Below are 25,687 nucleotides of genomic sequence, written 5' to 3' on the forward strand. Positions count from 1 at the left end.
AGGAGTTGTATGTAAAAATACAAATGTCCGAATCAGATGGACCAGACATTAAAACAGACTTTATCCTGCCAGCTGCCTAGTACAAAGTCTGTGTAATGTCAGATTGAGCCTATGTTTAAATAGAGCAGGTCATTGTCTGGAGAATTTACAGCGAGTGAGTGGGCGTGTTGATGACGTTTCTATCATGTGGCTGACGCCAAACCGGAACAATACAAACATTCGATTGTGAAGAAGAAGGGTGATTTACACGTAGACGGCAACAAAAAATGTCCAACTGGAGGTACGACGAGATTCGTGAACTTCTGGTCGGTAGGGACAGATGTCAAAGTCACCAGACAAATTCAAGGAACAGCAAGAGACTTGGTTGTTTCTGACCAAATTAGGAACCTGCAACGTGACTATAATGTAATCCGCATCATGTCCTGCCTCCTGCACGCTCCACCCAGGCGCCACCCCTCGCCTAAACCAAAATGGAGTATTGCCAGTAAGTGTAAGTCAATCTGCTGTTGTGTGCTACATGTGTGAAAAAGAAACTCCAATGTCTGGACCGGACATGCCCGCAGTTCAAATGAGCTTCAGAGAGTTATTTTATATATATCATATTTTTTATTATAGCAATATTATTAGATTATTACAACAGATGCTTTAAAACATATGCAGCAGTTTAATGTTACAGCTGGTGGAAGTGGAGCATTTTAACATTTATATACTGTTTTTATAAATTCATCATATGTTTGTAAAATCCTAATCTTTCCATTTTATTCACGTTATTTCCCATTAATTCCTATGAAAAGTTTCCAATTTGAATATTCCCGTAATTTTGCAACCCTACTCCGAATACTCTAAACTGTAAAAATGTATGTGAGCGATTCTTTCAATTTGCAGACAGAATAAATATCTACCGTTTCTCCCTGCCTCACAGATCCTCCTGCGGTTTTCCCCAGAAGCCTGTGCATTCCATGGAGACCGACCACAGCTAAAATACCACCGCTTACCTACAAAGACATCATTCTTTACACACACACACACACACACACACACTTTGGTAACTGTGTGAGTCAGTTTGCTCTCCTTCTCAGCAGGTTCCTATTGAAATCGTCTTCAGACCTCCTGCTGCTTGCATGATAAAAGCGACAGAAAAGACAGAAGAGACAAGAGGGCCAGTTCCCTCAGGTGCCCGGGGCGAGAGACATTAAAAGAGGGAAGAAAAGAGAGCGAGCGAGCGAGCGAGCGAGAGAGAGAGAGAGAGAGAGAGAGAAGGGTGGAACAAAGGAGACCTGTTGCTCTGACATCTGTTGACTAGAAGCCATGTTCACACTGATAAGGATAAATATGAAAATGCCAGTGGTGTTTTATAAATGTTTGCTGGTCACAGTGACATAGGACCGGCCTACATTAAAGATTCACTGTCGTCTTGTGTTCCTTCACGATCCCTTAGATCCACTGGCTTTCTAGATACTTAAAACGCCACAAAAAAGAATATTGAAGATGCTGATTTTTTTTTTTAGCTCTCAAACTGTGGAACAGCCAAACCAAAGATATTAGAGATGCAGGCTCGGTTAACATTTTAAAACACAACTCATTAACCTAGCCTTTTTCTAGCACCACGTCTTACCATGTGCAAGCATTACATGGAGTCACACATGCTGTTTTCTGCTTTTAAATGTTTGTTTTTTTAATCAGCTGATCTTTTAAATGGCTTGCTCTCTCTGCAATATTAAACACTTTATCTTTACCTGTATTCTTTTAAATGGTAAAGCACTTTGAGCTACCTGTCGTGTACAAAAGGTGTGTGTGTGTATGTGTGTATGTGTGTGTGTGTGTATGTATGTATGTATGTATGTATGTATGTATGCATGTGTGGAAAAACCTTCATATCAAGCAATAAAGAGCTCTTTCACCAAGCTGTATACAGCATCAAGAGGCCCCAGTTATGCATTAATCATCGTGTGTGTGTGTGTGCGTTTGTATTCAGTATACTTGTGGGAACATACAGGTTGGAATTTATTGCTGTTGCCCAGTGAAAACCTTACAGATTACGCTCGGCTGAGGTGGGATAGTTGCTGTATTGTGACAAAGTGTAATGGAAACAGGGGAACCAAATAAATCATGATCTACATGAAGCATGTGAAGAGCTGAAAACATGGAGATCTGTGTGGAGCGATAAGAAGACTGTAACCTTGCTCAAACAAACAGAAAAACTATATTTTCATCATGTTTTCCAGTTTTTTTAGATTTGACTGGAGCTCTTTTAATGCATCAGTGATGATGATAAACAATAACTTACTGTACTTAAGAATTTTCATTTCAACTTTATACTTCCACTCCACTACATGTCAGAGGTAAATACTGTACTTTTTACTCCACTACATTTGTCAGACAGCTTTAGTTACTTTTCAGATGATTTTTGGTTTTGAATTAGCTGGAAAATACATTGTCACAAAGCGGAAAACAGAAAACTGAAACCATGAAAAGTTGAATTTTCAGAGATACGTGGTTCTCAAAGGACAGCGCTGCTACAAACATATGATGGTCTTATAGAATAGGTTTCATTGCTGTAGATTAAACTACCCAACAGGATATAAAAGGAGCTCAAATTAACACAACTTTAAACATCTACAGCAGTAAACTGCAACATACACATTAATGCAGCAGTAATTTTAATCCAGAAATCAAAGTGAAGTACTTGACCGATCATGACTTAAACGTCTCATTATCTCGAAATCAAACACAGATGTTGTCTTTTATCCGTTATTCATGCAGCAGGTTCAAATAAATATGATTTGGCTAGCTAATGAACAGAACTGAACATGAGTGTGAGATGAAGTGGCAGTTCTAGAATCTAATGGGAATCATAAAATGGTCAGAAAACGGTCTCACGATGGAAGTGAATTAAAGTTATCCGTCTAAACAAAATGCTGAAAATAGAGCCAGCGAGACAAAAGAAAAAACAGAGCCAGATGGACAGAAAGTAAGCTAAACAGACTTTTACGAGGGACGGGATGATGCTGTGAAACCTGGCTGTAGTAGCCCTGGGACCCGCAGGACGACCCAGGATTACAGCAGGATTTAAGTCTATCTATGCCAGATTTAGTGAGAATTATCTCAAAGAAAATAGGAAAAAAAAAAACATAAAGCAGCTTTCTGGTTTTAACAGTGTGTTGTGCTTCATCGCCAATAGAGAGCGTAACATGGCAGCATGACGTGTGCTTTGTGGAGGGAAACATCTGAAACACTACAGTCTGCAGTTCTGACTGAAAGCACTTTAATGCTGCTGCTTCTTGACTACAGGCAAAATAATAAATCATTATAAATATCACCATATATTTCAGTTTCATAGTTTCACAAAATAATAGGACAACAACTGCGATCAGTGGTGAATATGATTGTTTTTTGTAAAAAAAAAAAAAAATTCAATCAAACCAAAACTACAGCTCATGTTCTCTTAACACAAACAATTAAATCATCATTATTAATTGTAGCCACATCGTCCTTGGTTCGGTTTTGGTTCACACCTTGAAAAATCCAAGCGTAGGGCCTACCAAAATGTGACATTACAAACGTTCACTCCGCTCATTCGTCATGAGTGTCTGGGGTAGGACAAAGAAAGTAAAAACAGGAAGAAGGTCCTGTGTTCTGGACTAGTATCTCTATGGTCAAACCAGCTAATTTCATTTAAATAATCAGACATTGTTTCGCGAGTGACGTTTCTACTTCTGCACTGCCCACCGAGACTTTGCTCTGCACTGACTGTGTCCGTCTCCAACTTAAGCGGCGGCTGATTTCACAACGGCAGCGCAAGTGACCGCAGTGAGAGAAACACTGCAAGCTGCTACAGTTTGCATGTACTGTCGCATCGCAGATTGTAAAGCACACCTGACTACAGAAGCCATTTTGCTCAGACTTGGGGAGAACACACAGTTGGTGCGGTTCGAGGTCGGATCACGTTCTCACCACAAACGAACCACTCCAGAGTTTGATTGAAAGTGTACAGAGACCACCTCTTCAAGGAGGTCTCAGTTCGCTTGTTTTGTCCACACCAAAAGTATAATTGCTGCATTCACACCTGGCCAAACGAACCGCACCAAGGGGGAAAACGAACTCTAGTGCGATTTAACCAAACTAAATGAGGCAGGTGAAAAAGCCCCCTAAAACAAGGATCACCTGTTCCCCTTAAAGCTCCTAGTCATATTTTTTACTGGGATGAAACATTTGTTTTGTAGTTTCATTTGGAACAATTGGTGCTCAAGGCTCTGCTTCTCCCTGCTCTACCTACCTGACGAAAGAGGTGGTTTAAAACATAAGACTGTATAAAAGTGGAAGTAGCCACCGTGATGTCACCCATTTGTTTGTGTACTACGGCTGTGAAGCCTCAAGTTTTGCCTTCGGCATCTTTTTTTTTGGAGCCAGACCACTTTTGGATGAGAGGGTGGAGCTGAGGGGGAGCGAGGGGTGGATCTGACTGAGCACCCAAGGACATCTGTGGTAGCGATTTATCAATTACAAGGTAGCCAAGCCTTAAAGCAGCCCCTGCTTTATCATCTTTTTTAAATAAACGTACCATAATTTACGAAATTAACATCATGCTGTATTGAAGACTTTAAACTAGCGATTGAGACCATAAACTTAAAAAAAAATGTTTACTGAGGTAATAAATCAAGTGAGAAGGAGGGTAATTTTCTCATAGACTTCATTACAAATCGGACTTCTTTTGCAACCCGTGGAGGCACCCCCTGCTGGCCATTAGATAGAAAGCAGGTTTAAGCAGGCACTTCTGCATTGGTTTCACTTTTCAGGACTGGAGGTTGCCGCTTGTTTAAAAACCTAGAACAATATAAATTGTATATAATTCTCTCCTCCCTAGGCTTTCTTTGGTCCCGAGAGTGACCGAAAAATTACCAAGGCCGAAAAAAGGTTATAAAAAAGGTGCAAAAAACTTTGATAATTCCTGTACAGCATTATCCAAGTGTCTTGTATCCATTTATGGGCTCCTGGAAATTCAAACATCTATTGCTAAACAGCATTACCCAGATTATCCTGCCGTGAAGGAATCTGTTGTGCGCTCTCCTTAATGCCATTCGATAGAACATTTTTTCTGGGACCATAGAGAGCCTAGGGGGGTGAGTACCATATACAAGTTATATTGTTACTGGGTGAACTATTCCTTTTAAGTGGGTTTAAAAAGTCTGGTTTTCATCAGAACCAAAACTGTTCTGGGTGAGAACTGAGTACCAGTATCACACGAACATTTACAAACAATTGTCAAAGAACAAATCTGCAGCTTTCTACTACTTTCAAAAAGTCAGCGAAAGCCACAGAAACAATAACAATCAGATAACTTGTAAATAATAGGCTGCTGAGTTCTAAACTTTTGTACAGTGCTTGTAGAGGTTGGTTCTGTACTGAACTGAAAGCTTGGACCACAAATGGACTAGTCTATATCTAGTCCATTTGTGGTCTTAGTCTATACCGCCAGAAATTCTGATGGATGCATGTCTTTTCACCAATTCCAGTTTCCTTTCGCTTTCTTTGTGTTGGAATTTTAAACTCCAGTGGATTTATGAGGACTATGGTTAACTGCTCCTCAGATCTCTGCAGGGTAAATCCAGACAGCTAGCTAGACTATCTGTCCAATCTGAGTTTTCTGTTGCACGACTAAAACCAAAACAAGTTCCTTCCCGAGGCTATTTTGCAGCGGCACCGTGGCTCTGTGCGGCGCTTAGCGCCACCCATGACAGTTGTGATTGGTTTAAAGACATGCCAATAAACCAGAGCGTATGCGTACACACACTTATCTAAACTAGATTACAAAGTATAAATCTCATCAGAGAAACCTTATCTAAACCAATCCTCTGATCTGACTGTTAGGATTTGAATCAGCGCTGATACACATGTGGTTGGCAGCACTGTGTGTTTGTCCATCCCCTCAAAGGTGTGATGAATGTGAGAATTGTGCAACTGGGGCGCCATCCACAACTGCTTTAAACAAACTCAACTGGACATCAACAGTCAGTACACATGCACGCACACAGTGTGGTTGCTGGAAAGCTAAACACTGCTGGTATTTTAATGTATCTGCAATGTGAATGCGTATACTGTGGAAGCCGCCACACACACACACACACACACACACACACACACACACACACGTTGTTCAATCTGCAGGGTTATTCCTGCATAGAGGAATTTTTGGCGCCCCCCTCCCCCCCCCAAAGAAGTTTTAGCCAGCCCCAAAGGGAACTCAGTGCCAAAATGATAAGAATTGAAAGAAAAAATAGCAATTCAAATCCTCTTCGACTGTGTTTAATAGCAATTTACCAAACAGTTGAAAAGCAGAGCCTAAACTTGAATAGGAGTGCTAATCTCAGTTTTACCGTTCAGAGTCTGGCTGCGTCAGACTCTCCCGGAGATCTTAACGGTGGTATAGGTGCAGTAGGTAAGACTTATATTAGATATTTGCTGAAACTGACCCTATGTTCCAGTAGAACTACATGAAGCAGGTAATTTAAAACGAATCTGGCTCCTCTGGCACCACCTACAGCCTGTAGTGCGATTTGCAAAAATCCACAGCTCCCTTTTCAGATGCACCAATCAGGGCCAGAGGGGGTGTCTAACTGCATGTCAATCACTGCTCATGCACGCACATTAATTCACCCTCGTGGGGGGAGGGGCTTAGGAGACCATTTTGGGCTTTAGCAGAAAGGGGGGAGGGACTGAGAAGTTGTTTATGTTCAAATTTTTGGCCTAAGTCCTGGATCTTCACAATCCTATCTACAGCACCTTTAATAGATGAATACTGGAGCAAACTATTGGCTACAGTATGTAGTTTTGATTTAGCATCAATATTCAGAATTGGTATTAATCCAACACCCTCACTGACTAATAAACACACTGTAGGTATTTACCTGCTTGCCATGTCTTCAGATCTCTCCAATAACTAATTTGGCTCTCACATTGACCTTCTGTTTCATTTTACCCTCTTTTCTCTCCCTCCATCGCTCTTCACCTCCAAAACTCCAGTGCTATAAAAGTGCTGGCATGTATCTCTACTGTTTTAAAAGCCAATAACTGTCAGGACATATCTCTGGCACACACACACAAGATCACAGGGCATCCGGTTAACTGTAATGAAAGGACGTAAAAGTGGATGCCTGCAATACAGCTCACGTCTCTCACACTCTCTCTCACACACACAGTTCATGTCTTGACAACATGAGAACACCTGGATCCCACCAGGTAAAGCAACACACGCACTTAACATTCATTTCTAAACATAAAAACACTGTGGAATATTCCTCACATCCTATATGTGTGATAAAGATACATATGGTGATTAGACATTATAGAAATGTAAGCCACAAATACATACAAACACTGGGAAAAGCTTGAAAGGTGATGTAGAGCATGCAAACTGAGCTAAAGTTGTAAATCGAATAAAGTAAATGGAAGTGACAAGATAGAGAGAAAGGTTTGTGGATAAATGAAAAAACACAGAAGAAAGAAGAGTTTTAACTTTGACAACATTTTTTCCCCTGTAAATAAACTACCATTTTCTTTTTACAAGCCAGTATCAGAGGGGAGCAATTTCCCTTAAAATGGCTTAATCGTTTCCCAGTTTCCTAAGGTGTCTGCAGGGTCCCTTAATATCAATAAAACAAGGCTTTTAATTAAACCCCTAAATCACAAACATAACAACAGACTCTCTATTTAACAGTTTTAACCCCCACAGTTACTCATTCGAAGCTGCAGTTTTCTTAATATGAAATGGCTGTTAAGGTTTAGAATCAAGGGATTCATAATAAATATTATGATCTTTTACATTAAAAGTAACGACAATGACGGTCTACAGGCGAGACGCTCTGTTGTTGAGAAATGTCCAACCAAACTCTATTAACAAAACATACAATTATATAGGTTCTTGATTTTCTACAAACGGACATATAATGTAGAACAAAAATGAAGATAGTTTAGGACAATATCTGCGTTAATCTTACATTCGGCAAGTATATTAACGATAAAAGTCACTTACTTACAGCAAATATCTATATTTACTTCTGCTCATGCTGACTGTTAGCACTACGGAGGATTAAGAAAAACTGGGTGAAACAAACTAATTGATATGTTCTAAAATTGTTTAAATGCTGCTTGTACACTTAATATGTTTACAGTCAACTGAACTGTGCACTATAATCACACGAAAAGGCAAGAGAGTTCTGTTTAACTTGGAATATTGGTCATTACTCGATGCCTCAAATTAGCAGATTCTGACATTAAGTTTGGTATTACGACACGTCTCCATACAAGGGACGAAAACGGCCAAAATGTTTAGATGCTATTGCCAAAACAACAGGCGAGCAGCTGCAGCCACTCAGTAGCATCTTCTCTGTAGCTACCATGCGGTTTCCCTCGGGGACCAACGCTCATTTTCCAGTCGTAGAGGAAACACAGGTGTAAAAAACTAATTAAACTCACGCAACCCGGTACACCGTGAACACTGAAGCAGATATAATTTAAACCTACCGCCTGCAGCTTGTGCCGAACGGCCGCCTTTCCGAGCGAGGGCGGCGGGTCGCCCTTCTTCTGCAGCCCCCTCCGCGGTTGCTCCCTGTCGGCTTTGTTGAGCCCCCCGGCTCGGTCCTCTCTCTTCTCCCGGTTCCTGGCGCCTCCGTCCCCGTTGGCAGAGTCCAGGCTGCTGAAGTTCCACACGATGAGAGTCTGGACCAGCAGGACGGCAAGAGCGGCGATCAGCAGGGCGGATTTGGAGCGCCGGGCCAGCCTGCGGGCACACGGGTTACCGTTCATCTTTCTCCTCCTCCTCCCTCTGGCTCAAGCTGAGAGCTCCATCCGCTAAACGCCGACAGAGGGGTGTGAATGATCCCCTACGCGGCCTGAGAGGGGCTACTGGCAGGCAGAAGAGGAGGAGGAGGAAGAAGGAGGAGGAGGGAATTTGGCAAAGGCTTGAAATGAGGAGAGAGGTTTGGAGGCTGCGGAGAGGACACGGAGGCCCTCATGTGGCCATTAACAGTCAACAGTTTAGGGAAAGCATTTATTTTGTCATTTGGAGAAAATGACGTCGCTGCAGTTTGTGAATCAGTAAAGGAGTCACTGCCAGGGCCGGAGCCAGCATTTCTGCGGCTCTGGGCAGCATGTTTTACCTCCCATAAACAACATACAAATAATAATATTATTAATAATAATTTAAAAAAAAAAACTAAATTATATAACAAATAGCCTACATTATTAAAGATAATAATATAGGCTATTTGTTGATTATGTGTTATATTATTAATCTTAATTAGGTAAAGTAACTATAGCAACCAAAGGTATCAAGTAAAAACTACAATATGAAATGTGGTGGAGTAAATACTAAGTGCAAGTACCTCAACTTGTACAGCAGGCCTACTTGAGTAAAAACACACCATTGCCTATATGTATTTTTCCAGTGAAAACACCTTTGTTTCTCATCTATACACATTATGTATGCATAAACAAACAAAGACTCCCTTACACAAACACACACACACACACACACACACACACACACACACACACACACACACACACACACACAGTATGCTCCAGCAGTTTTATGAATCTCGCTCTGCTCCATCAGTGCTCGCCTTCTAATACACTTTCCACCAGATTAGTCTAATTTCATGCATATTGCAGAGAAGTGCCAGAAATTGAATGAACATCTAAAAATAGACACAATGTCTTCCCCTTTTTACACTTTGCCCTCTCTTTCTTTCTTTGTCTTTTTATTCTCTCCATCTTCTTCCAGATGTCTTGTATCTGGATCTTTGTCCTCCAGCTTTTGTCTCTTTGTCTCCCTCTGTGTGAACTGTGTCGTTGTGTTTTGCCTCTTTGCCACCACCAACATTTCATTCACCTTCATTGTAGAGTGGCAGCAGACGTTTCTGAGGCGAACATCGTAAAACAAAAATATACTCATCACAATCTGCTCTCTATATAACCAGACAAGCAACTCAGATTTAAAATCAACCATTTATTTTCCAGGGTACAATGACACAGTAACCACATACAAATGTAATGTACTTTTTATCCAAATATATAAAAAATACATTTGAGCATACAAAATAACTTGGTAACATCTCATAGAGCTCACATGTAGCCAAATGCACCATCTCCACCATAAGGTTGAAATGGGCATTGGACTAGGCGTGGGTTGATGGTTTTAAGGATCCGGATTTGATTGGGATCCCAGACACAATCCTCCTCCAAACCGCTCGGCACCATTCCACACCTGGGTGGTACCCAGGCGGTGTCATAGCCGTAGTGATGTCAGATCTTTTGATATGGGTGACCTTGATAACTGATGGTGATCACTTTCCCCACATTGACCATAACCTTAATGACAACCTTGTCAGATATAGGGTGATGTTTAGGATAGGCGCTGGCTTTCTGCAGGTCTCTGCTGAGGTAGACGCCAGGGCCGAGCATCCCATTCTCAGACGGCTTGAAACCAGTGGCCAGGATTAATTGAGCATTATGGCTGATGGTGCCATGGTACATGACATACCTTTTATTATCATTTGGTGCAGAGAGGCCCAGTGGAACTGCCCCATAGGGCAGATCAAAGTCGTCTTCAGCCCACTGGTACTGCATGTTGGTGTCAGGTTCACTGTAGAAAAGATGATCAGAAGGATTCCGTGTGAAGAAACTAAACATCATTGTAAATAAAAAAACAATACAGGAATTAAACTAGAAAATTCAGATATGATTCATCAACAAAGATTTAGGTTCTGGTTGTGTTTAGCCTAGCTTAGCTTAAAGACTGAAGAAGCAGAGAAAAACTGTTAGCCTGGCTCTATCAAAAGTGAAACAAGACAGTCCGGCAAAAGTTGAGCCAGATTCAACTTTTTAGCCCGACCGCTCAGTGTTTTTTAACCACAGACTCTGTGATGGCAGCACCATTGTGTTGCCAGACTGGCACCATTCAAATGACTGAGGATGCTCCATTTTTCAGCAGCGCTTTGAGCTAAATGCTAACTTCAGCATGCTAACATGCTCACAATAACAATGCTAATATGTAAAAAATGTAACATGTATAACTTTCATTGTGTTCACCATCTTAGTTTAAAGCCACCATGAGTGACCATCTTTTATTAGTATAAAAGGTCTCAACAACTATTGGATGGATCACCTTCAGAATGACTATCAGGACTAACAATACACAAAAATACTCATTCAGTGTTAATTGCAATTTATTTACCACTCCTCATGAACAATTGATTGACCACCATTAGTTACCATTAGGCTACATTTGATAAACACATTCATGTTCCCCTTAGGATGAACTGTAATAATTTCGGTGATCCTCTGACTTTTTATCTAACGCCATCATCAGGTCAACATTGTAATGTAAATACCCGCAAAACTAATGACATGAAGGAATGTATGATGCACAAATCATTTGGTTTGGTATTTTGAGAGGCCTCAGAGTCCTTCAGACTTTGCATGCTTTATGTGAGGAGGTTCTGGGTGTCCAGAGATAAAGATAAGATGAAGACCTTGAGAATGTGCCTACTCCCATGACAAACATGGATTATAAATAGTCTGTGATTATACAAGATGTATCTTATAAAGCTGAGTGAAATGTAAGGAGACTTAAGTTTTTGGTGTGACTGTGTCCATGCTTACATAGACTATTGCACCAAGATCTTCTCTGATATCAGATTTGTGTTGACTAAACTAGTTTCACTATCATAGTGGGTCCCTAATGGTAAACATTACAGCTTATATCCTACCCGCTAAACACCAATAGCCTATATTAATATTGTCATTGTGAGCATGTATGCATACTTACTTTAACATTTAGCTCAAAGCACAGCTTGTCTCAGTACAGCCTCACAGAGCTGCTAGCCTGCCTGTAGACTCCTCTTATTCTAAGATAGAGACAAAAATGCATTTTTTATATATTATTGTTTTTTTCTGACAAGCAATTTTAATTGAATTGACAAAAACGCAGGAGATGCTTTTATTGGGGCCAAAATAGTCAGCTGAAGTGGAAACTTTAAACCGTGAGCGAGGGAGTTATTTGACCTTCCAGGTGTCTATTAGATCACAGAAGCATGTTTTCACTGCTGCAAGATGGTAGAAAAAGTATGATATTGCCCAGATGCTCATGTACAGTGGCAGATAGCTAGATAACAGTGGAGACAATTAATCAAAACATCACTATCTCAACGTAATTCTAAGAATTTTAAAGTGGTAATTGTAACGTGCACACACACGCACACAAGCACACACACACACACATACACACACACTACGTTCCAACAGTTTTATGAATTTCGCTCTGCTTCATCACTTCTCGCTTTACAGATTAGTCTGATTTCATGCATATTACAGAGAAGTGCCAGAAATCTAATTGAATGAACATCTAAATATAGACATTTCTTCCCCTTTTTACTCTTTGACCTTGATCTCTCTCTCTCACTCTCTCACTTTCTCTCTCTCTCTCTCTCTCTCTCTCTCTCTCTCTCTCTCTCTCTTTCTTTACTCTTTCTTTCTTTACTTCCACATGTCTTGGATCTTTTTCTCCTCTCAGCTTTTGTCTCTTTATCTCCCTCTGTGTTGTGTAGTCTGTCCTCTTTGTGAACCTGGAAGTTATTTCCCCAAATCATAATCTTCATATACAGTATGTTTGCCATTCAAAAATGATTTTAAACAAGGATTTTTAAGCTCATTGAGGCAAATCTGTACATGTGTACAGTTAAAAGTTGTTTTAGTCGAGCAACAGAAAACTCAGATTGGACAGATAGTCTAGCTAGCTGTCTGGATTTACCCTGCAGAGATCTGAGGAGCAGTTAACTATAGTCCACAGAAATTGACTGTAGGTTAAAATTCCAACACAAAGAAAGCGGAAGGTAACAGATATCCAATTGAAAAGAGTGTGATCCGGCAGAATTCCTGGCGCCAAAGGAGCAATCCCGGAAGTAGAACATCGTGGGTATAGACTAAAGGTTTGTTAACTAACTGCAATTCATTATTTTCACCAGAAACAAGTTAAATTCAAATAACTGGTGATAGTGGCAAAAAAGGTGGATATTCTTTAAAAATTCCCATTTACTACAATTCTTTCATTATTGCAGAAACAGGGTTCTAGCTTTGTGGTTTCCATTGATATCAGATGAACTTCCTGTAGTGACATAATCCATCAACTATATTTGCTATATCATGAGTTGGTTCTTATTATTTTGAGGTGTTATCATGTGGTCTTTCTGTTTGTCAAAATTATGCTTAGTGTAAGAGCTGATCCTGCTTTTTACAGTCTCTGTACATAATATCCACACTGTCATGTTATCCGTTGATTGTTGCCATGCTATTGTTGATTCTGTATGGAGGAGCCATCTCTCTTGTTTCTAGTGCAGGTTCAGTTTGTGTCTGCATATTTTTCACTGCTTTGTATTTTCAATGATTTATGCTTCTTTATTGCCTGCCTAATGACATGAAAAGTGCCCCTTCTGGCTAACTCTAGATTTCTTTCAGAAATGTTATCAATATGCACTGTCCCAGTCTAATAAAGTAATACACTAAACTAAACCCTTATATTAGGCCAGATAGTGTTGGCCAGAAGTCCCATTTATAATTAAATCCTGTTGAAGGAAAGAAAGAGAGGATCCAACCAGTTGATGGATCTGTTGTCTTTAATTATTCATGCATTTGTTTATTTACTCCTAGCCTCCTACATTGCTGTGTTCTCACTTACACCCTTTCTTCCACACTCTGTGTCTGTACAAATCAGTGTGTGTATTGTAGGTGCATCATTAGTCATGCAATCAGAACATGATGTACATACAGATCTGTATTAACCTTGCATGTGTTTTAGAGCTGCAATGATGCCAAACATTTGATGTTTACAGCTTCTTGAATGTAATATTTCTTTGTCCCACATTACAGTAAATTTAATTTATTTGGGCTGTTTAACGGATAAAAAAACAAAAACATTTTGATGACAACACCTTGGGCTAAAATAGTGTGCATTCATACGTGGATAATTAACAATATCCAGTTCTCATCTAAATGCATCCATGACCTGCTTGTTGTGAGGCAGCAGTGTTAACTATGGAGCCACTGCGCCACCTGGACATAACATGTGATACACACCTCAGTTTACACGATCGTATAGCATCTACTGTATAGCATTATTACATACATTACAATGACTATGCCCATATGACTATGCTCTAATATAAACTATAATGCTTTCTGATGCACGATATCAACTGTCATAAAACATTATAGATGTTACTTTTATGATTAAGTGTCCGTTGGATGCGCTTCACCAATTATAATGGGGCTTATAATACAATATGTCTACCTTTACACCGCTGAACAACCAACTGTAGTACCGACTCATAGCATGCTATGATGCAGCATAGATTATTGTAAATGCATTCAAATGCATTACACTTTACTTACCACCATCAAGGAAACATTATGATGAAGTATGCAATATTATAGATGCATCAATATGTACTTTACATATACAATAATAACTTGTGATAGCATGGACTCTTATAGGATACTACAAGTCCTTGCTACAGTTGATTAAGATGTGTTTAGGTAGTTATAATGTATTAAAAGCCCCATCAGTCAACCTTCAGTTTAGAACAGAGCATCAACAAGACACTTCAATTTATAAAAAAAACATGTCACATCTATGTTTTATTAGTGTAGTAATGAGGCATTATAAATGCATTTTAATGAAGCCCGCATAATGTACTATAGATGTGGTCTTTATAAAAAGTATTACCTAAAGTTTTACTTAATTACATGTCATATAGGTCCAGTTGTATGCTATGAGACTAACCATATAAGTACCTTCTCCCCACAACAATACGTTTCTTATGTATAAACATCACATGTTGATGAATATATGGTCTCGCTTTGCCAGACCCTCCTCCAAAGCAGGCTAAAGGAGGGTCTAGCTACTCCACATAGCATTCGGGGATGGGAGGAAAACGTACGTTTAATGGCATTTCTTTAAACCAATCAGAATCGTCATGGGCGTCGCTAAACTCCGCACAGAGCCGCTGCAAAATAGTCATGTGAGAGAAAACTCAGATTGGACAGATAGTCTAGCTAGCTGTCTGGATTTACCCTGCAGAGATCTGAGGAACAGCCAAAAATAATCCTCATAAATCCACCGAATTTAAAATTCCAACACAAAGAAAGCGAAAGAAAAAGGAAAATACATGCATCCAGCGGAATTTCCTGCAGCACCAGAGCAATCCTGGAAGTGGAACGTCAAGGATATAGACTAACGAATATATAACCTAAATATCTCAAAATAAAAAAGTTACTAGTACAAGTAAAAGTTAAAAGTACAACACACACACACACACACACACACACACACACACACACACACACACACACACACACACACACACACACACACTGCAAAGAGCTTACATGTAGGACTGGGATTGGTTTGACGATTCCTGCCCTCAGACTGGCGAAAACCGTATTTCATGATGGTTTCAGCATTCTGCCTGGTGGTGCCATGGTACATGACATGCTTTTTTCTATCATCTGGTACAGAGAGGCCCAGTGGAACTGCCCCATCAGGCAGATCAAAGTCGTCTTCAGCCCACTGGTACTGCATGTTGGTGTCAATCTCACTGTAGGAAAGTGGATTATTAGTCTAAAGAATGATTCCATGTCAAGAAACTAAACATCATAAATAAAACATAACAGGAATGAAACCAGAAATTGCCAGTATGAAGATTAAGGCCTTAACACACTAAGGGCGTTGTAAACATGAAAACGCCAAATACTCACATGCAAATATTTTGAATTTATAACCCCACTAGAGCACAGAAGGTAGACCTATACATTTTCATTAGCTTACTGGTTACCTACCAATACTACTGAATATGTTTGTAGTATTCTCTGGACTTTTGCCCATGCTGACTTCAAAAGAAGATTCTATAAAATCACAGGTAGTAGACATTAATGGTTCACTATATTAATCTGTATGACATTTACTTGCATATATAATGTGGTATAGGCTACTACAAATCAAAACATTACTACTATGGATAATGTTCTGGGGTCTCATTTATAAACGTGGCGTACGCACAAAACATACGCAAAGGTTGGGGTTTATAAAAAACAAACTTGACGGGAGAATGTGCTGTCGTCCATGCAAACTCTGACCCATGCGTACCCACATTTTGGAGACAAAATAGGAATTGGCGACGCAGATGGTGAGGTGGTGAACTGAAGTCAGGCTGCAGAAAGTAAATGGGAATAATGATTACTCTTAATATGTTTAAGTATTGATGCCTCACACACATTTCTTCACACCATATCACAATATATCATGAAGATTAAATCCAGCAGTGTTATTTGCACTTGTACTGAGTTTTAATTGTTCCATAAACATCTCCAACTCAAATCTTAAATCAAAACTCGTTCTTAATATTTAATCAGCGCTGGCACGGTAATCTCTGATTTATAAAGGGAACATTGCTTACAGGTGTGCGTACACACTTTTTTTTGGCGTACGCCATTTTGGGCTTTTGGGCGTACATACACTTTTAGTAAGAATCCTATGCACAGTTTTATAAATGAGACCCCTGGCGTACGCACAAAACGGGGCTGAAAATGTGCGTACACCACTTCCCACGCAAAGGTTGTGATTTATAAAAAACAAACTTGACGGGAGAATGTGTGGTCCTCCACGCAAACTCTGACCAGTGCCTACGCATATTTTGGAGACAATGGGAATTGGCGACGCAGATGGTGAGGTGGTGAACTGAAGTCAGACTGCAGAAAGTACATGTGGGAATAAAGATTACTCTTAATATTTTCAAGTATGAATGCCTCACGCACATTTCTTCCATAGCATCCATGTTACCATGAAGATTAAATCCAGCAGTGTTATTTGCGCTTGTACTGAGTGATAATTGTTCCATAAACACCTTGTAAAATACAAATCAAATCTTAAATCAAAACTCGTTAATATTTAATCGCCGCTGTCTCACCGTCACATTGTCCGCCACGGAGCGCAGGAGGATGAGACGGCCCGACTCCATGGAATACAGGATAGCATTTAAATACCCTAGCATTAGATAACGGCAGAACACAGTGTAAATAACTAAATATATGTCTTTAATACTGTGCACATATCATCAAATGTCAAAGTCTGGAAATACAGCCGTTAAGCTCTCGCGCAATCGTTACACTGTCCTCGTTATCGGTCCGCACTTTAATACTGTTCATGACAAAACCTGCATGAAGAAAAGTGTGTTTGCCTATTAGACTTTCGTCTTCAAATTGTATCTTGGGGTGGGGGGGAATACCACTAGTTGATGCTGTGATTTTGGCAAGGTGTCTACAATCACTCTAATTGTTGAACACTTATCTGTAATCTGTAATCTGTGATTTATAAAGGGAACATTGCTTACAGATGTACGTACGCACGGTTTTATAAATCTGAATTGTTTTTGGCGTGCGCCATTTTGGGCTTTTGGGCGTACGTACACTTATAGTAAGGATCCTACGGACAGTTTTATAAATGAGACCCTTGATTTGCTAAAGTCTGATTTACACTGCTTGTTGAATTAATAGAACGGCAAACAGAAAATTGATTAGTCTATACTATTTAACAGATTTAATTAATTAAAATTATGAAATAAAATGCCACTTTGATTTTTACCAAAAACTAAAGGGATTTCTACGTCTCCTTTAGTGTCAGACCTAGACCTACATGCAGTGATGGAAGATCCTTTACTTTAATAGTAAAAGTACTAATACCACACTGTAAAAAATAATTGGTTATAAGTAAAAGTTCTTCATTGAAAATTTTGCTGTAAATGTCAAGTAAAAATATGTAAGTATCATCAAGAAAATGTACTTAAAGTAATAAAAAGTACTGCAGAAAAATTCTCACATTTTAGAAACTGAAAACAATCGAAACAGTTCTGTCAATCAACGTAGGGGTTTCATCAGCTAATCATTTCAGCTGTTGGTAGTTTAATTTATAATAAAACATTGTCTTTTATAAACTACCTGTGTTTTGTGTGCAACATTTTAATTTGTAAAGTTACTAGTAACTAAAGCTGTCAGATTAATGCAGTGAGGTACAATATACTTATCACACTCTGTTTTCAACATAACCAGACAGCAACTCAGATTTAACATCAACCATTTATTTTCCAGGCTACAATGACACAGTAACAAAATGCAAATGTCATTTACTTTTTATCCAAATATATAAAAATACATTTGAGATTACAAAATGAATTGATAACAGCTTGCAGAGCTCACATGTAGCCCCGTGCACCATGTCCACCGCAGGTATGGACTGGGCGTGGTTGGATTGTTTTAAGAATCTTGATTCGATTGGGATCCCAGACACAATCCTCTTCCAAACCGCTCTTCACCATTCCACACTTGGGTGGTACCCAGGCGGTGTCATACACCTCGCCGTATCTTCTGTCATGCCAGGTTTTCTGACGGGGGTGACCTTGATAATGGATGGCGATCACTTTCCCCACATTGACCATAACCTTAATGACGATCCTGTCATACTCAGGGTGATCAATGGGATAGCGGCTAGCTTTCTCCAGGTCTCTGCTGAGGTAGACGCCAGGGCCGAGCATCCCGTCTGCAGACTGTTTAAAACCATTGGCACAGATTAATTGAGCTGTCTTCTTTGTGGTGCCATGGTACATGACATAGTTTCTATCACTAATTGGCGCGGAGAGGCCCAGGCGACCCACACCGTTAGGCATGTCAAAGTCATCTTCAGCCCAGTCATACTGCATGTTGGTGTCAGGTTCACTGTAGGAAAGAAGACTGTTAGTGTAAAGGCTTCAGAAGCAATCCATGTGAATAAAATAAACATAATTGTGAATAAAACAATACATGGAAGTTCTAGGTGTGTTTAGCCTAGTTTAGCACAAAGACTGAAGAAGCAGAGGGAAACTGTTAGCCTAGCTCTATCAAGTGAAAAACAAAACTAGAGGCTCTATGTGGCGTTTAGACTGAAAAACAGGCTGTGTTGGTGGGTGGTGTTGCTTCTGATGCCGGTCAGACATACGATAATAACGAAATATGATCCAGGAAGTCCTGCTTTTTCACATGTAGTAACTTAATTTAGCCTTGTATACCAGAGGTTTGGTTCTTAAAAAGACTAACGACACACGTATAACTATGAACACAAGAATAGTCATTCAGTGTTAACGTACATTTCAGGGATAAATGTGGGGTGAAAAATGTACAAAAATATTCACAACATTTAAAGGTCCAATATGTAATATATTTACTGTAATAAATCCAAAAATGACAACAATGCGTCATCAGATATTAAGGAAACATGCTAAGTTGATACTATCTTTTCTGACAACAATGCTAATGCCAGTATTTTCTCCTTTTGAAATTTCCGTTCCGTGACGGAATTTCTGTTTGTGTTTTGGCCTGTTTGTTGTTATCAACTGCCCAGTTTGACAGCCAGGCCGGTGTGCCAGTTTGGCTGATGATCATGTTAACTGGTGATATTTGCATAAAATCAGTGAATATTCAACAAGGCCCTGCCCTGCGTTCTGCTCTGCCTCCGCCCCTTCTATCTATATATTGGACTTTTAATGGACTTTTAGTCTGAGTTAACACAGGTTAACATATGAGAGAAATATACGCCCATGTTAATTAAAATCGCCAATGGTTTTGAAATGTTGACTATATCCAAGTGTTCTTATTACTGTATAGATTTATTTGCTATGGAAATAAGCCTGTTGTTCAAATGAACCTGATTATGCATTCAGGCGCTTGAGTCAATAAATAAATGAAATATGTGGCAGCCGTTGTGTGTAGTAAACTTTCTTTTAACGAGCCTGTTGTAGTGATGAGATGACCAGTTATAGTTTTAGTGCTAGTAGGCCTATTAAGAGGAGCGGATTATTTGATGTAGGACTGTGTGTAGACATATTTTATTATGTGTATTATGAGGTGGTCCGTGAAAATTCTTGATCACAAATAGTGGTCCACACACACAAAAAGTTTGAAAACCCCTGGCATAGATGATGTAGAAGCTAGTCTGTTAACTTTTTTGTCATGTCAACCTTGACATCTAAGGTTCAAATCCCAGCTAGATCTCTAGTGCGTTGTTTTGTTTTATTTTTTGGAGGCAGAGCAGAACGCTCTTATAAAGTAGGCAGGGCCTTATTGAATATTCACTGATTTTATGCAAATATCACCAGTTAACATGATCACCAGCTAAACTGGCACACCGGGTTGCCAGATATACCTGTAAACACGTAAACCCAGCGTGCTACAGCTGTAAGGTTAACAGCCATAAAAGCAGCAAACAAACGAACAGGATCAACGGAGATTGATTTTACCCGACAAAATAAATGGCATGTTTCTAATAGTAATAGTTAATTGATTAACATTGGGCTTATTTTCCCTTCAGCATTAATTATAATAACTTTGGTGGCCCTCTGAGTTTTCATCTAGCGCCATCATGAGGTCATCATTTTATTTTGTATGTTTGTATGTTTGTTGTATGTGTACTAAATACCAGCAAAACTAACGACATTCCCATCAGCCTCAGCTGTGCTTTGTGTTTAGTGCTGATTAGCAAAATGTTAGCATGCTAACATGCTAAACTACAATAGTATAGGGTGGGTCCCATAATGATAAATATTAGCGCGTATTCCTGCTAGACATCAGTATATTAACATTGTTATTGTAAGCATGTACGCATACTGATGTTAACATTTAGCTCAAAGCACAGCTGTGTCTCAGCACAGCCTCACAGGGCTGCTAGTCTGTCTGTAGACTCTTCTTATTCTTAGAGAAGATATTTTATTGAGTCCAAAAGTCAAGATAGTTAGGTGAGTCAAACTGTCCAGTCAAGTCAATTATATATTTATGGAGGCCCAATATCACAATCACACATTTGCCTCAAGGGTCTTTTCAATCTGTACAGCACCCTTTGTCCTGAGACCCTGGACTTAGAAAACCCCCCCAAACACACCTTTAACTGGGGAAAAAACCAATAATCTGTAGCTGTATGTTTTTACTATAATACTATCCCATGTCAGTATAAAGATTACTCTTTATTCTGCTGTGCTTTTTCAGTATTTATAGTGTTCTAATAAATGGATTGCTTCACAGTTTTCCAACCCTGGCCATATTAAAATGCCATTCCCATTATATAACAGTGTAAGGCACATTTTAACTAATAGCTTAGCTTCTGAGAAAACCACTGTCTTGCTGAAGCTTCACCTGAAACAGTTAAAAAGGAGCATTCCTTCAGGCGTCCATCAGACTAAGTCACTGCATCTCCTCATATTAATATTTTCTGTAACAATGCACTTTTTAGGGAAACAACAAAGTGTGTGTTTACGTACCTCTCTTCAGGTTCCTCCAAAAGTACAGGCTGTGAGTTCACTCTGCTTTATATAAGCACCGTCAGGCTTTGGCGGGAAGTTACATAAATGTGCATTCATCTTTCACTTTCGTTTCACTTCTTGCATCGTTTTAAGACTTTCGTTTACAATATGTATTTATCTGGGTGTGGTCAACACAGCGGTGACGTTGGGTTTCTGTCCTGCCAGCCAGCAGCACAGTGATCAGTGATTTCAGGCAGATGTGAGCGAGGGAATTATAGGACTTTCCAAGTCTCCTCTATGAGGTCACAGATGCAGGTTTTTACCGCAAGAAAGAAAATAAAATATGATTTTTCGCAGATGCTCATGTACAGTGGCAGATGAGCTGCATAACAATGGATACAATTGATCAAAGATCACTATAAAGATAAAAACAAGTTTGACACCTGAGGGAACACCCTTCAGAACCACATTCCTACCATATGTGCTCATGCTTTCAGTGTGCCCCTGCTTTTCATTTCTACAAAAACAAAACTGCGTAACTGGTGTATCAAACCTTGAGTATTTCTCACATTGCACTCTCCACCTCCAGTGTAGAGATTTGGAAAAATGAGAACTTGCAAGCTGCGTGAGCCTCTTCAGGTTTCCAAATAAACATGCAGATCCAATGATTAACTCAGGAAGCTGATGAGGATAATGTGTCAGAGCTGTGAGGTTATCAGAGAACAATGCACATCCTCTGATCCTGCAAGGGAAATTACAATGTTATCACTCTGTTGTTAGAACACACATTACACACAGGCCTGAGATACACACACATGCTCAGAACCTATAGCCTACATGCACAAATGGAGAGAAGTCGGAGTGAGGGAGCTGCAGCTGTCGATGGACAGGCGCCCCGAGCAGTTCAGGTTCAGTGCCTTGCTCAAGAGCACCTTGGGAGTGCCCAGGAAGTGAACTGGCACCAAACAACTCGACTCCCTGCCGACTGAGCTACTGCCACCCCCAGTGAATAAATTGAAGTTAGGTTGATTATCCTCCACTTGTTTCATACTTTACTGTAGTATTCTCTGGAGATATCTGAATAAGTCTTTTTTCCTAGGTCAAATGCATTCAACTCAACTGAACTGAGCTTTATTTATAAAGCACCTTTCATGCAAGCATTCAGCCCAAAGTGCTTCACGTTTCGCCTCACCTGCAGGTGTGGACATTTGGAACACGTCAGACACGTCATACAAACTACCTGTATGTATGTGTATATATGTTTGTTTGAAGGAGGCATCACCTGCAGCCTCAATCTTTGCTCAAGTTACATTTTAAATCAAGTCTAAAAGGGTTCCCCTGTTCTTGTGACTCATACGACATTCCATTTTATTCTCAGTTTGTGTGCGTATTCATTATTAACACACTTCATTGCGTGGATGACATACTTTCCTCCTGCTCTGAGTTTAATATAAAACACGGCTGTTCATGAGCTGTGACTCACCCTGCATCAAACAAAGAATGAACATCAAATGAACAACTCATCATTTCACTTCTGCTCCAAGTTGTTTTGCTCTAAATAAAGTCACGCTCTAGTTTAGTTTCTTCAGCGTGAGATCTCACCTAAAGTCAATGATTAACGAAAAGAGAAAAAGAGAGAGACACACACACACACACACACACACACACACACACACAACTTTACTTCAGGGATGCATGAACATATTAGCATGATGACAGTGGAAACGTAAGCATTAAAACAGAGAGGTTGATCACACACAGTGTAAGCCCAGCTGCATTAACTGATGACACATAAACCTTTGTTTCTTTCTGGATTCTACCAAAAAGGTCAAATGTATCACATCATGAGTCATCAGCTGTTTCTCTATTCTTTGCATTACTGCTCCCTTCAAGGGCTGTTGTTAACTTTGTTATTTGGTGTCTGTGTCCTCTTTGTCTTACAGTTTGTTAATATGAGTTAATGACTATTTTCTTTTGCTTACTTATTACTGTTTAATGTTGTATTGGTACTGTCATGGACAGATTGTGAAACAATGGACCCTTGGGCCCGGACATGTACAGTTCTATGTCAGGGGAGACAGGAACAAGACACTCAAACTCAAAGAGCCTACTTTTAGTCATTTTGCATCTCCTCTTGCTCATTTTGGGTTAGTCATTTTATATCACTGATTGTTTTGCACCTATTTTTTAGTAGGTTTGCATCTCATTTGTGGTGGTTTTGCACTATCTCTAGTCATTTTGTGTCTCTTTGTAGTAATTTTGCAAAACTTTTTCAGGTGGCCAAGAGATTTCATGCACTGACCAAGTAACAGAAACATCTGGCCAGGGACTTTTCTTGCATGCCATCTCTACTTTTTCTCCCACCTAAGGAAATAATTCCTGAAATTTGTTTTGCTCCACAGATGAATTCACCTAAAAACTGTTCTTTGTTGCCAGCTGTATATGCTGACGTTCTGTCTCACTAAAGGTTTAGGCACATTACAACATTATCAGTCTATTTACAAGCAGCTCTTTCCTGACTCCTTATCCTGCTCCTGGCGATGGTTTTAAAGTAAAACAAAACTGAAACAGAAAACATGCTTCCGAAAGGTTTTACACTACTATTATATGTTCTAAATGTTTCTTCTGTGACTCAGCTCCTCACTTCTTCAACAGAAAGTGAATTCTAGAATAAATCATAAAGAATAAGTCATACAGTGAAGGTTTATTAAAACAGCTGGATGTTGATACAATGTCAGTCTCACAGCTCATCTTTGGGTGAACACATCAGATAATCCCCATATTCCAAAAGGATTTTTAAAGCTAAGCTAGAGAACTTTTGTAACTTAAAATAATGTTTCCTACCCAATTTTCCTCATTGCTACCAAAATCTTCACTTGAATCAATCCTCGAAACCCCACCTGAGGTGAAGGGAACAGTGTCAAGGTTATACACAACGATATTTGAAATGGAAGGTTCCTCATTGTCAATAATAAAAGAAAACTGGGAAAAGGATATGGATGCTAACATAACTAAAGATCAATGGTATGACATAATTCAAAGAATTCACTCTTCCTCCATTTGTGCGAGGCATAGTCTCATTCACTTTAAGATTGTACATAGGCTTCATATGTCCAATGTTAAACTATCTAAAATATTTCCAGGGGTCGACCCTATTTGTGACAGATGTAAGCAGGCACCTGCCAGTCTGTTCCACGCATTTTGGTCATCTCCTAGTTTAACAGCTTTCGGGTCCTCAATATTTGAAGTATACTCAGCGATTTCATGTTTAACTGTTGACCCCGTCATTTCATTGGACTTTTTGGCATTGCATCAGAGGACCTTCCTTTACAAAAGTCACAACTAAGCTGTATAGCCTACTCCTCCCTTTTAGCTCTGCGACTCATTCTTTTAAATTGGAAGAATGACAAACCCCCTTCCTTTGGCACATGGTTCTGTGATGTCATGTGTTTCCTTAAGATAGAAAAAATTAGATGCACACTAAATGGATCAATGAGAAAGTTTGATGTGGTGTGGCAACCTTTTATTTCATATGTGGAACAACTTACAATGTACCTTAGCTCTGAATAGCGATTGTACAAGATGACTATGTAACTACTATGTGGACTTTTTCTGTGTAATGTGGGATTTATTTATTTATTCATTTTCCCTCTCTTTGTCTTAAGTGTCTACTGTGTTTGTGTATATGTCTGAAAGCACAATAAAAATACGTTGACCAAAAAAAAAAAAAAAAAAAAGGTTTCCAAAATCGTTTCAGTGGTTCATCAACTCGTAACAGGGTGAACGGCACTTCTGCATTCGCTTTGCGGCCCTCTACCGGCTATAACCGCACTATGCAAGTTTGCCAGATCGGGTAGTGGATCTGTAGTTCGAATGAGACATAATGGGACAATTCCGCTTCCAACCTGTAGGGGGACCGAAGCGGGAAACGTTCTCTTTTGTTGCACTAAAGTCTTGGCATCATTATCTGATGAATAAATGCCATAAATGAGAAGATAACATTTAAAAAAAATCCTTTACATCGGTCAAAGGCACGTTGTTATCACACTGCATTTAAACTACACAAAACTACACACAGCATCATGATTGTGTGTTTAGACTACACAAAACTACACACAGCATCATGGTTGTGTGTTTAGACTACACAAAACTACACACAGCATCATGGTTGTGTGTTTAGACTACACAAAACTACACACAGCATCATGGTTGTGTGTTTAGACTACACAAAACTACACACAGCATCATGATTGTGTGTGTTCTTAAGGGGACTTCATTGTTGCTGCAGTAAACAGTAATACATGGAGGGCGTTAAA

General features: G+C 39.6%; 1 protein-coding gene and 1 pseudogene across 2 annotated transcripts in view; both read right to left on the reverse strand.

Annotated features, from left to right (window-relative positions):
* LOC144530363 (xylosyltransferase 1-like) overlaps positions 1-8,851 on the reverse strand; it is a 40,460-nt gene extending 31,609 nt beyond the window's left edge. The window contains exon 1 of the mRNA XM_078269905.1: positions 8,521-8,851. Within this exon, the coding sequence (XP_078126031.1) occupies positions 8,521-8,802 (282 nt within the window). The 5' untranslated portion in view covers positions 8,803-8,851. The remainder of the gene's footprint in view (positions 1-8,520) is intronic.
* An 873-nt stretch (positions 8,852-9,724) lies between these two features.
* LOC144530000 (uncharacterized) lies at positions 9,725-21,501 on the reverse strand (annotated as a pseudogene). Its single transcript, XR_013503072.1, has 5 exons — positions 21,390-21,501; positions 18,304-18,819; positions 15,426-15,650; positions 10,127-10,642; positions 9,725-9,917 (listed from the first exon to the last, which is right to left on the reverse strand). The product of XR_013503072.1 is annotated as an uncharacterized LOC144530000 (transcript).
* Between the last annotated feature and the right edge of the window lie 4,186 nt (positions 21,502-25,687).

This window comes from Sander vitreus, chromosome 15 (genome assembly GCF_031162955.1).
Source record: "Sander vitreus isolate 19-12246 chromosome 15, sanVit1, whole genome shotgun sequence".
Classification (NCBI taxonomy): domain Eukaryota; kingdom Metazoa; phylum Chordata; class Actinopteri; order Perciformes; family Percidae; genus Sander; species Sander vitreus.